At 47.1% G+C, this 13,385-nt stretch overlaps 1 protein-coding gene across 2 annotated transcripts in view; it reads right to left on the bottom strand.

Annotated features, from left to right (window-relative positions):
• Positions 1–13,385, bottom strand: part of LOC135558323 (guanine nucleotide-binding protein G(olf) subunit alpha) — a 173,231-nt gene that overhangs the window by 5,265 nt on the left and 154,581 nt on the right. For both annotated transcript variants that reach the window (XM_064992062.1, XM_064992063.1), the window contains exons 7-8: positions 11,605–11,663; positions 388–508 (exon numbers count right to left, since the gene is read on the bottom strand). In XM_064992062.1, the coding sequence (XP_064848134.1) occupies positions 388–508; positions 11,605–11,663 (180 nt within the window). The remainder of the gene's footprint in view (positions 1–387; positions 509–11,604; positions 11,664–13,385) is intronic.

Below are 13,385 nucleotides of genomic sequence, written 5' to 3'. Positions count from 1 at the left end.
GGACAGGTAGCACGTCTGGGACAGGTAGCACGTCTGGGACAGGTAGCACGTCTGGGACAGGTAGCACGTCTGGGACAGGTAGCACGTCTGGGACAGGTAGCACGTCTGGGACAGGTAGCACGTCCGGTGAACAGGTCAGGGTTCCATAGCCGCAGGCAGAACAGTTGAAACTGGTTCTAGTAACTTTCCGTTATTCTCTGGATTCTAAATGATTCTGCATGGTTGAAGTTTTGGTCTGTTAAATCAGAAAGGGGGAAATCTCATATTCCATAACGTGTCCAGAACTTCCTGCTTCTACACTTCATTTGCCTGCGGGTCCGAATCCACCCCATCACAGACAGGGAATGTTTCGCTCTAGTGATTGTTGTTCTACGACATATAACACACCTGTTATTCCAGATACTGCGGAAGAGATCCAGGGCTTCCCGAAGCCTGTTGGTGTTGTTGTCCTCTCGTATGACCATGTTGTAGCTGCTGCTGGCAACCACAAAGATGATAGCAGTCACATCTAGACAGAGGACGAGAGGAGAACGTTTAGATGATAGCAGTCACGTCTAGACAGAGGACGAGAGGAGGAGAAGGTTTAGAAGACAGCAGTCACGTCTAGACAGAGGACGAGAGGAGGAGAAGGTTTAGAAGACAGCAGTCACATCTAGACAGAGGACGAGAGGAGAGGAGGAGAAGGTTTAGAAGACAGCAGTCACGTCTAGACAGAGGACGAGAGGAGAGGAGGAGAAGGTTTAGAAGATAGCAGTCACGTCTAGACAGAGGACGAGAGGAGAGGAGGAGAAGGTTTAGAAGACAGCAGTCACGTCTAGACAGAGGACGAGAGGAGAGGAGGAGAAGGTTTAGAAGATAGCAGTCACGTCTAGATAGAGGACAAGAGGAGAGGAGGAGAAGGTTTAGAAGATAGCAGTCACGTCTAGACAGAGGACAAGAGGAGAGGAGGAGAACGTTTAGAAGATAGCAGTCACGTCTAGACAGAGGACGAGAGGAGAGGAGGAGAACGTTTAGAAGATAGCAGTCACATCTAGACAGAGGACGAGAGGAGAACGTTTAGATGATAGCAGTCACGTCTAGACAGAGGACGAGAGGAGGAGAAGGTTTAGAAGACAGCAGTCACATCTAGACAGAGGACGAGAGGAGAGGAGGAGAACGTTTAGAAGATAGCAGTCACGTCTAGACAAGAGGACGAGAGGAGAGGAAGAGAAGGTTTAGAAGACAGCAGTCACGTCTAGACAGAGGACGAGAGGAGAGGAGGAGAAGGTTTAGAAGATAGCAGTCACGTCTAGACAGAGGACAAGAGGAGGAGAAGGTTTAGAAGATAGCAGTCACGTCTAGACAGAGGACGAGAGGAGAGGAGGAGAACGTTTAGAAGATAGCAGTCACGTCTAGACAGAGGACGAGAGGAGAGGAGGAGAACGTTTAGAAGATAGCAGTCACATCTAGACAGAGGACGAGAGGAGGAGAACGTTTAGATGATAGCAGTCACGTCTAGACAGAGGACAAGAGGAGAGGAGGAGAAGGTTTAGAAGATAGCAGTCACATCTAGACAGAAGACGAGAGGAGGAGAACGTTTAGATGATAGCAGTCACATCTAGACAGAGGACGAGAGGAGAGGAGGAGAACGTTTAGAAGATAGCAGTCACGTCTAGACAGAGAACAAGAGGAGAGGAGGAGAAGGTTTAGAAGATAGCAGTCACATCTAGACAGAGGAGGAGAGGAGAGGAGGAGAACGTTTAGAAGATAGCAGTCACATCTAGACAGAGGACGAGAGGAGGAGAACGTTTAGAAGATAGCAGTCACATCTAGACAGAGGACGAGAGGAGGAGAACGTTTAGATGATAGCAGTCACATCTAGACAGAGGACGAGAGGAGAGGAGGAGAACGTTTAGAAGATAGCAGTCACATCTAGACAGAGGACGAGAGGAGAGGAGGAGAACGTTTAGAGGATAGCAGTCACATCTAGACAGAGGACGAGAGGAGAGGAGGAGAACGTTTAGAAGATAACAGTCACATCTAGACAGACGACGAGAGGAGGAGAAGGTTTAGAAGATAACAGTCACATCTAGACAGAGGACGAGAGGAGGAGAACGTTTAGAAGATAGCAGTCACATCTAGACAGAGGACGAGAGGAGAGGAGGAGAACGTTTAGATGATAGCAGTCACATCTAGACAGAGGACGAGAGGAGGAGAAGGTTTAGATGATAGCAGTCACTTCTAGACAGAGGAGGAGAGGAGAGGAGGAGAAGGTTTAGATGATAGCAGTCACATCTAGACAGAGGACGAGAGGAGGAGAAGGTTTAGATGATAGCAGTCACATCTAGACAGACGACGAGAGGAGGAGAACGTTTAGATGATAGCAGTCACATCTAGACAGAGGACGAGAGGAGGAGAAGGTTTAGATGATAGCAGTCACATCTAGACAGAGGACGAGAGGAGGAGAACATTTAGAAGTTAACAGTCACATCTAGACAGACGACGAGAGGAGGAGAACGTTTAGATGATAGCAGTCACATCTAGACAGAGGACGAGAGGAGAGGAGGAGAACGTTTAGATGATAGCAGTCACATCTAGACAGAGGACGAGAGGAGGAGAAGGTTTAGATGATAGCAGTCACATCTAGACAGAGGACGAGAGGAGGAGAACGTTTAGAAGATAGCAGTCACATCTAGACAGAGGACGAGAGGAGAGGAGGAGAACGTTTAGATGATAGCAGTCACATCTAGACAGAGGACGAGAGGAGGAGAAGGTTTAGAAGATAGCAGTCACATCTAGACAGAGGAGGAGGAGAACGTTTAGAAGATAGCAGTCACATCTAGACAGAGGACGAGAGGAGAGGAGGAGAAGGTTTAGATGATAGCAGTCACATCTAGACAGAGGATGAGGAGGAGAAGGTTTAGAAGATAGCAGTCACATCTAGACAGAGGATGAGGAGGAGAAGGTTTAGAAGATAGCAGTCACATCTAGACAGAGGAGGAGAGGAGAACGTTTAGAAGATAGCAGTCACATCTAGACAGAGGACGAGAGGAGAGGAGGAGAACGTTTAGATGATAGCAGTCACATCTAGACAGAGGACAAGAGGAGAGGAGGAGAACGTTTAGATGATAGCAGTCACATCTAGACAGAGGAAGAGAGGAGGAGAAGGTTTAGAAGATAGCAGTCACATCTAGACAGAGGAGGAGAGGAGAGGAGGAGAACGTTTAGAAGATAGCAGTCACATCTAGACAGAGGACGAGAGGAGGAGAAGGTTTAGAAGATAGCAGTCACATCTAGACAGACGACGAGAGGAGGAGAACGTTTAGATGATAGCAGTCACATCTAGACAGAGGACGAGAGGAGGAGGAGAACGTTTAGAAGATAGCAGTCACATCTAGACAGAGGACGAGAGGAGAGGAGGAGAAGGTTTAGATGATAGCAGTCACATCTAGACAGAGGAGGAGAGGAGAGGAGGAGAACGTTTAGAAGATAGCAGTCACATCTAGACAGAGGACGAGAGGAGGAGAAGGTTTAGAAGATAGCAGTCACATCTAGACAGAGGAGGAGAGGAGAACGTTTAGAAGATAGAGTCACATCTAGACAGAGGAGAGGAGGAGAACGTTTAGATGATAGCAGTCACATCTAGACAGAGGACGAGAGGAGAGAGGAGAACGTTTAGAAGATAGCAGTCACATCTAGACAGAGGACGAGAGGAGAGGAGGAGAACGTTTAGATGATAGCAGTCACATCTAGACAGAGGACGAGACGAGAGGAGGAGAACGTTTAGATGATAGCAGTCACATCTAGACAGAGGACGAGAGGAGGAGAAGGTTTAGATGATAGCAGTCACATCTAGACAGAGGACGAGAGGAGAGGAGGAGAAGGTTTAGATGATAGCAGTCACTTCTAGACAGAGGACGAGAGGAGAGGAGGAGAACATTTAGATGATAGCAGTAACATCTAGACAGACGGCGAGAGGAGGAGAACGTTTAGATGATAGCAGTCACATCTAGACAGAGGACGAGAGGAGGAGAACGTTTAGAAGATAGCAGTCACATCTAGACAGAGGACAAGAGGAGAGGAGGAGAACGTTTAGAAGATAGCAGTCACATCTAGACAGAGGACGAGAGGAGAGGAGGAGAACGTTTAGATGATAGCAGTCACATCTAGACAGAGGACGAGAGGAGAGGAGGAGAACGTTTAGATGATAGCAGTCACATCTAGACAGAGGACGAGAGGAGAGGAGGAGAACGTTTAGATGATAGCAGTCACATCTAGACAGAGGACGAGAGGAGGAGAACGTTTAGAAGATAGCAGTCACATCTAGACAGAGGACGAGAGGAGAGGAGGAGAACGTTTAGAAGATAGCAGTCACATCTAGACAGAGGAGGAGAGGAGAGGAGGAGAACGTTTAGAAGATAGCAGTCACATCTAGACAGAGGACGAGAGGAGGAGAAGGTTTAGAAGATAGCAGTCACATCTAGACAGACGACGAGAGGAGGAGAACGTTTAGATGATAGCAGTCACATCTAGACAGAGGACGAGAGGAGGAGAACGTTTAGAAGATAGCAGTCACATCTAGACAGAGGACAAGAGGAGAGGAGGAGAAGGTTTAGATGATAGCAGTCACATCTAGACAGAGGACGAGAGGAGGAGAAGGTTTAGATGATAGCAGTCACATCTAGACAGACGACGAGAGGAGGAGAACGTTTAGATGATAGCAGTCACATCTAGACAGAGGACGAGAGGAGGAGAAGGTTTAGATGATAGCAGTCACATCTAGACAGAGGACGAGAGGAGGAGAACATTTAGAAGATAACAGTCACATCTAGACAGACGACGAGAGGAGGAGAACGTTTAGATGATAGCAGTCACATCTAGACAGAGGACGAGAGGAGAGGAGGAGAACGTTTAGATGATAGCAGTCACATCTAGACAGAGGACGAGAGGAGGAGAAGGTTTAGATGATAGCAGTCACATCTAGACAGAGGACGAGAGGAGGAGAACGTTTAGAAGATAGCAGTCACATCTAGACAGAGGACGAGAGGAGAGGAGGAGAACGTTTAGATGATAGCAGTCACATCTAGACAGAGGACGAGAGGAGGAGAAGGTTTAGAAGATAGCAGTCACATCTAGACAGAGGAGGAGAGGAGAACGTTTAGAAGATAGCAGTCACATCTAGACAGAGGACGAGAGGAGAGGAGGAGAAGGTTTAGATGATAGCAGTCACATCTAGACAGAGGATGAGGAGGAGAAGGTTTAGAAGATAGCAGTCACATCTAGACAGAGGATGAGGAGGAGAAGGTTTAGAAGATAGCAGTCACATCTAGACAGAGGAGGAGAGGAGAACGTTTAGAAGATAGCAGTCACATCTAGACAGAGGACGAGAGGAGAGGAGGAGAACGTTTAGATGATAGCAGTCACATCTAGACAGAGGACAAGAGGAGAGGAGGAGAACGTTTAGATGATAGCAGTCACATCTAGACAGAGGACGAGAGGAGGAGAAGGTTTAGAAGATAGCAGTCACATCTAGACAGAGGAGGAGAGGAGAGGAGGAGAACGTTTAGAAGATAGCAGTCACATCTAGACAGAGGACGAGAGGAGGAGAAGGTTTAGAAGATAGCAGTCACATCTAGACAGACGACGAGAGGAGGAGAACGTTTAGATGATAGCAGTCACATCTAGACAGAGGACGAGACGAGAGGAGGAGAACGTTTAGAAGATAGCAGTCACATCTAGACAGAGGACGAGAGGAGAGGAGGAGAAGGTTTAGATGATAGCAGTCACATCTAGACAGAGGAGGAGAGGAGAGGAGGAGAACGTTTAGAAGATAGCAGTCACATCTAGACAGAGGACGAGAGGAGGAGAAGGTTTAGAAGATAGCAGTCACATCTAGACAGAGGAGGAGAGGAGAACGTTTAGAAGATAGCAGTCACATCTAGACAGACGACGAGAGGAGGAGAACGTTTAGATGATAGCAGTCACATCTAGACAGAGGACGAGACGAGAGGAGGAGAACGTTTAGAAGATAGCAGTCACATCTAGACAGAGGACGAGAGGAGAGGAGGAGAACGTTTAGATGATAGCAGTCACATCTAGACAGAGGACGAGACGAGAGGAGGAGAACGTTTAGATGATAGCAGTCACATCTAGACAGAGGACGAGAGGAGGAGAAGGTTTAGATGATAGCAGTCACATCTAGACAGAGGACGTTTAGATGATAGCAGTCACTTCTAGACAGAGGACGGAGGAGAGGAGGAGAACATTTAGATGATAGCAGTAACATCTAGACAGACGACGAGAGGAGGAGAACGTTTAGATGATAGCAGTCACATCTAGACAGAGGACGAGAGGAGGAGAACGTTTAGAAGATAGCAGTCACATCTAGACAGAGGACAAGAGGAGAGGAGGAGAACGTTTAGAAGATAGCAGTCACATCTAGACAGAGGACGAGAGGAGAGGAGGAGAACGTTTAGATGATAGCAGTCACATCTAGACAGAGGACGAGAGGAGAGGAGGAGAACGTTTAGATGATAGCAGTCACATCTAGACAGAGGACGAGAGGAGAGGAGGAGAACGTTTAGATGATAGCAGTCACATCTAGACAGAGGACGAGAGGAGGAGAACGTTTAGAAGATAGCAGTCACATCTAGACAGAGGACGAGAGGAGAGGAGGAGAACGTTTAGAAGATAGCAGTCACATCTAGACAGAGGAGGAGAGGAGAGGAGGAGAACGTTTAGAAGATAGCAGTCACATCTAGACAGAGGAGGACGAGAGGAGGAGAAGGTTTAGAAGATAGCAGTCACATCTAGACAGACGACGAGAGGAGGAGAACGTTTAGATGATAGCAGTCACATCTAGACAGAGGACGAGAGGAGGAGAACGTTTAGAAGATAGCAGTCACATCTAGACAGAGGACAAGAGGAGAGGAGGAGAACGTTTAGAAGATAGCAGTCACATCTAGACAGAGGACGAGAGGAGAGGAGGAGAACGTTTAGATGATAGCAGTCACATCTAGACAGAGGACGAGACGAGAGGAGGAGAACGTTTAGAAGATAGCAGTCACATCTAGACAGAGGAGGAGAGGAGAGGAGGAGAACGTTTAGAAGATAGCAGTCACATCTAGACAGAGGACGAGAGGAGGAGAAGGTTTAGAAGATAGCAGTCACATCTAGACAGACGACGAGAGGAGGAGAACGTTTAGATGATAGCAGTCACATCTAGACAGAGGACGAGAGGAGGAGAACGTTTAGAAGATAGCAGTCACATCTAGACAGAGGACGAGAGGAGGAGAACATTTAGAAGTTAACAGTCACATCTAGACAGAGGACGAGAGGAGAGGAGGAGAACGTTTAGATGATAGCAGTCACATCTAGACAGAGGACGGAGAGGAGGAGAACGTTTAGATGATAGCAGTCACATCTAGACAGGACGAGAGGAGAGGAGGAGAACGTTTAGATGATAGCAGTCACATCTAGACAGAAGACGAGAGGAGAGGAGGAGAACGTTTAGATGATAGCAGTCACATCTAGACAGGACGAGAGGAGAGGAGGAGAAGGTTTAGATGATAGCTGTCACATCTAGACAGAGGACGAGAGGAGGAGAACGTTTAGATGATAGCAGTCACATCTAGACAGAGGACGAGAGGAGAACGTTTAGATGATAGCAGTCACATCTAGACAGAGGACGAGAGGAGGAGAACGTTTAGATGATAGCAGTCACATCTAGACAGAGGACGAGAGGAGAGGAGGAGAAGGTTTAGATGATAGCTGTCACATCTAGACAGAGGACGAGAGGAGGAGAACGTTTAGATGATAGCAGTCACATCTAGACAGAGGACGAGAGGAGAACGTTTAGATGATAGCAGTCACATCTAGACAGAGGACGAGAGGAGGAGAACGTTTAGATGATAGCAGTCACATCTAGACAGAGGATGAGAGGAGGAGAACGTGTAGATGATAGCAGTCACATCTAGACAGAGGACGAGAGGAGAGGAGGAGAACGTTTAGATGATAGCAGTCACATCTAGACAGAGGACGAGACGAGAGGAGGAGAAGGTTTAGATGATAGCAGTCACATCTAGACAGAGGACGAGAGGAGGAGAAGGTTTAGATGATAGCAGTCACATCTAGACAGAGGACGAGAGGAGAAGGTTTAGATGATAGCAGTCACTTCTAGACAGAGGACGAGAGGAGAGGAGGAGAACATTTAGATGATAGCAGTAACATCTAGACAGACGACGAGAGGAGGAGAACGTTTAGATGATAGCAGTCACATCTAGACAGAGGACGAGGAGGAGGAGAACGTTTAGAAGATAGCAGTCACATCTAGACAGAGGACAAGAGGAGAGGAGGAGAACGTTTAGAAGATAGCAGTCACATCTAGACAGAGGACGAGAGGAGAGGAGGAGAACGTTTAGATGATAGCAGTCACATCTAGACAGAGGAGGAGAGGAGAGGAGGAGAACGTTTAGATGATAGCAGTCACATCTAGACAGAGGACGAGAGGAGAGGAGGAGAACGTTTAGATGATAGCAGTCACATCTAGACAGAGGACGAGAGGAGGAGAACGTTTAGAAGATAGCAGTCACATCTAGACAGAGGACGAGAGGAGAGGAGGAGAACGTTTAGAAGATAGCAGTCACATCTAGACAGAGGAGGAGAGGAGAGGAGGAGAACGTTTAGAAGATAGCAGTCACATCTAGACAGAGGACGAGAGGAGGAGAAGGTTTAGAAGATAGCAGTCACATCTAGACAGACGACGAGAGGAGGAGAACGTTTAGATGATAGCAGTCACATCTAGACAGAGGACGAGAGGAGGAGAACGTTTAGAAGATAGCAGTCACATCTAGACAGAGGACAAGAGGAGAGGAGGAGAACGTTTAGAAGATAGCAGTCACATCTAGACAGAGGACGAGAGGAGAGGAGGAGAACGTTTAGATGATATAGCAGTCACATCTAGACAGAGGACGAGACGAGAGGAGGAGAACGTTTAGAAGATAGCAGTCACATCTAGACAGAGGAGGAGAGGAGAGGAGGAGAACGTTTAGAAGATAGCAGTCACATCTAGACAGAGGACGAGAGGAGGAGAAGGTTTAGAAGATAGCAGTCACATCTAGACAGACGACGAGAGGAGGAGAACGTTTAGATGATAGCAGTCACATCTAGACAGAGGACGAGAGGAGGAGAACGTTTAGAAGATAGCAGTCACATCTAGACAGAGGACAAGAGGAGAGGAGGAGAACGTTTAGAAGATAGCAGTCACATCTAGACAGAGGACGAGAGGAGAGGAGGAGAACGTTTAGATGATAGCAGTCACATCTAGACAGAGGACGAGACGAGAGGAGGAGAACGTTTAGATGATAGCAGTCACATCTAGACAGAGGACGAGAGGAGGAGAACATTTAGAAGTTAACAGTCACATCTAGACAGAGGACGAGAGGAGAGGAGGAGAACGTTTAGATGATAGCAGTCACATCTAGACAGAGGACGAGAGGAGAGGAGGAGAACGTTTAGATGATAGCAGTCACATCTAGACAGGACGAGAGGAGAGGAGGAGAACGTTTAGATGATAGCAGTCACATCTAGACAGAGGACGAGAGGAGGAGAAGGTTTAGATGATAGCAGTCACATCTAGACAGAGGACGAGAGGAGAGGAGGAGAACGTTTAGATGATAGCAGTCACATCTAGACAGGACGAGAGGAGAGGAGGAGAAGGTTTAGATGATAGCTGTCACATCTAGACAGAGGACGGGAGAGGAGAACGTTTAGATGATAGCAGTCACATCTAGACAGAGGACGAGAGGAGAACGTTTAGATGATAGCAGTCACATCTAGACAGAGGACGAGAGGAGGAGAACGTTTAGATGATAGCAGTCACATCTAGACAGAGGACGAGAGGAGAGGAGGAGAAGGTTTAGATGATAGCTGTCACATCTAGACAGAGGACGAGAGGAGGAGAACGTTTAGATGATAGCAGTCACATCTAGACAGAGGACGAGAGGAGAACGTTTAGATGATAGCAGTCACATCTAGACAGAGGACGAGAGGAGGAGAACGTTTAGATGATAGCAGTCACATCTAGACAGAGGATGAGAGGAGGAGAACGTGTAGATGATAGCAGTCACATCTAGACAGAGGACGAGAGGAGAGGAGGAGAACGTTTAGAAGATAGCAGTCACATCTAGACAGAGGACGAGAGGAGAGGAGGAGAACGTTTAGAAGATAGCAGTCACATCTAGACAGAGGACGAGAGGAGGAGAACGTTTAGATGATAGCAGTCACATCTAGACAGAGGACGAGAGGAGGAGAACGTTTAGATGATAGCAGTCACATCTAGACAGAGGAGGAGAGGAGAGGAGGAGAACGTTTAGAAGATAGCAGTCACATCTAGACAGAGGACGAGAGGAGAGGAGGAGAACGTTTAGAAGATAGCAGTCACGTCTAGACAGAGGACAAGAGGAGAGGAGGAGAAGGTTTAGAAGATAGCAGTCACATCTAGACAGAGGACGAGAGGAGGAGAACGTTTAGATGATAGCAGTCACATCTAGACAGAGGACGAGAGGAGAGGAGGAGAACGTTTAGATGATAGCAGTCACATCTAGACAGAGGACGAGAGGAGGAGAACGTTTAGATGATAGCAGTCACATCTAGACAGAGGACGAGAGGAGAGGAGGAGAACGTTTAGAAGATAGCAGTCACATCTAGACAGAGGACGAGAGGAGGAGAACGTTTAGATGATAGCAGTCACATCTAGACAGAGGACGAGAGGAGAGGAGGAGAACGTTTAGAAGATAGCAGTCACATCTAGACAGAGGACGAGAGGAGGAGAACGTTTAGATGATAGCAGTCACATCTAGACAGAGGACGAGAGGAGATGAGGAGAACGTTTAGAAGATAGCAGTCACTTCTAGACAGAGGACGAGAGGAGAGGAGGAGAACGTTTAGATGATAGCAGTCACATCTAGACAGAGGACGAGAGGAGGAGAACGTTTAGATGATAGCAGTCACATCTAGACAGAGGACGAGAGGAGAGGAGGAGAACGTTTAGAAGATAGCAGTCACATCTAGACAGAGGACGAGAGGAGGAGAACGTTTAGATGATAGCAGTCACATCTAGACAGAGGACGAGAGGAGAGGAGGAGAACGTTTAGAAGATAGCAGTCACATCTAGACAGAGGACGAGAGGAGATGAGGAGAACGTTTAGAAGATAGCAGTCACTTCTAGACAGAGGACGAGAGGAGAGGAGGAGAACGTTTAGATGATAGCAGTCACATCTAGACAGAGGACGAGAGGAGGAGAACGTTTAGATGATAGCAGTCACATCTAGACAGAGGAGAGGAGGAGAACGTTTAGAAGATAGCAGTCACTTCTAGACAGAGGACAAGAGGAGAGGAGGAGAACATTTAGAAGATAGCAGTCACTTCTAGACAGAGGACAAGAGGAGAGGAGGAGAACGTTTAGAAGATAGCAGTCACATCCAGACAGAGGACAAGAGGAGAACGTTTAGAAGATAGCAGTCACTTCTAGAGGAGGGGAGAGAGACAGAGAGAGGTTAGAAGATCACACACAACAACTGTCTGATCAGGTCACCTTTCTAGTTAGAGAGAAAATATCCAACTCACCATTAAAGCATTGGATCCATTTTCTTCTCTCATCTCTCTGGCCACCTACATCAAACATACTGGGAGAGGAGAGAGAGAGGTCACAACTACATCAAACATACTGGGAGAGGAGAGAGAGAGGTCACAACTACATCAAACATACTGGGAGAGGAGAGAGAGGTCACAACTACATCAAACATACTGGGAGAGGAGAGAGAGAGGTCACAACTACATCAAACATACTGGGAGAGGAGAGAGAGAGGTCACAACTACATCAAACATACTCGGAGAGGAGAGAGAGAGGTCACAACTACATCAAACATACTGGGAGAGAGAGAGAGGAGAGAAAGGAGAAAGAGAAGAGGGAGAAAGAGAGAGGTCACAACTACATCAAACATACTGGGAGAGGAGAGAGAGGTCACAACTACATCAAACATACTGGGAGAGGAGAAAGAGAGGTCACAACTACATCAAACATACTGGGAGAGGAGAGCGAGAGGTCACAACTACATCAAACATACTGGGAGAGAGTGAGAGAGAGGTCACAACTACATCAAACATACTGGGAGAGGAGAGAGAGAGGTCACAACTACATCAAACATACTGGGAGAGGAGAAAGAGAGGTCACAACTACATCAAACATACTGGGAGAGGTGAGAGAGAGGTCACAACTACATCAAACATACTGGGAGAGAGTGAGAGAGGTCACAACTACATCAAACATACTGGAAGAGGAGAGAGAGAGGTCACAACTACATCAAACATACTGGGAGAGGAGAGAGAGAGGTCACAACTACATCAAACATACTCGGAGAGAGTGAGAGAGCGAGAGAGAGAGAGAAAGAGAGAAAGAGAAAGAGAGAGGGAGAAAGAGAGAGATCACAACTACATCAAACATACTGGGAGAGAGTGAGAGCGAGAGAGGTCACAACTTCATCAATCATACTGGAAGAGAGAGAGAGAGGTCACAACTACATCAAACATACTGGAAGAGAGAGAGAGAGGTCACAACTACATCAAACATACTGGGAGAGGAGAGAGAGGTCACAACTACATCAAACATACTCGGAGAGGAGAGAGAGAGGTCACAACTACATCAAACATACTCGGAGAGAGTGAGAGAGCGAGAGAGAGAGAGAGAGAAAGAGAGGGAGAAAGAGAGAGGTCACAACTACATTAAACATACTGGAAGAGAGAGAGAGAGGTCACAACTACATCAAACATACTGGGAGAGGAGAGAGAGAGGTCACAACTACATCAAACATACTGGGAGAGGAGAGAGAGAGGTCACAACTACATCAAACATACTGGGAGAGGAGAGAGAGGTCACAACTACATCAAACATAATGGAAGAGGAGAGAGAGAGGTCACAACTACATCAAACATACTCGGAGAGAGTGAGAGAGCGAGAGAGAGAGAGAAAGAGAGAAAGAGAAAGAGAGAGGGAGAAAGAGAGAGATCACAACTACATCAAACATACTGGGAGAGAGTGAGAGCGAGAGAGAGAGAGAGAGAGAGAGAGAGAGAAAGAGAGAGGTCACAACTTCATCAATCATACTGGAAGAGAGAGAGAGAGGTCACAACTACATCAAACATACTGGAAGAGAGAGAGAGAGAGGTCACAACTACATCAAACATACTGGGAGAGGAGAGAGAGAGGTCACAACTACATCAAACATACTGGGAGAGGAGAGAGAGGTCACAACTACATCAAACATACTCGGAGAGGAGAGAGAGAGGTCACAACTACATCAAACATACTCGGAGAGAGTGAGAGAGCGAGAGAGAGAGAGAGAGAGAAA

The sequence above is a fragment of the Oncorhynchus masou genome, chromosome 17 (assembly GCF_036934945.1).
Source record: "Oncorhynchus masou masou isolate Uvic2021 chromosome 17, UVic_Omas_1.1, whole genome shotgun sequence".
NCBI lineage: Eukaryota > Metazoa > Chordata > Actinopteri > Salmoniformes > Salmonidae > Oncorhynchus > Oncorhynchus masou.
This window is presented reverse-complemented; position numbering and strand designations above follow the sequence as displayed.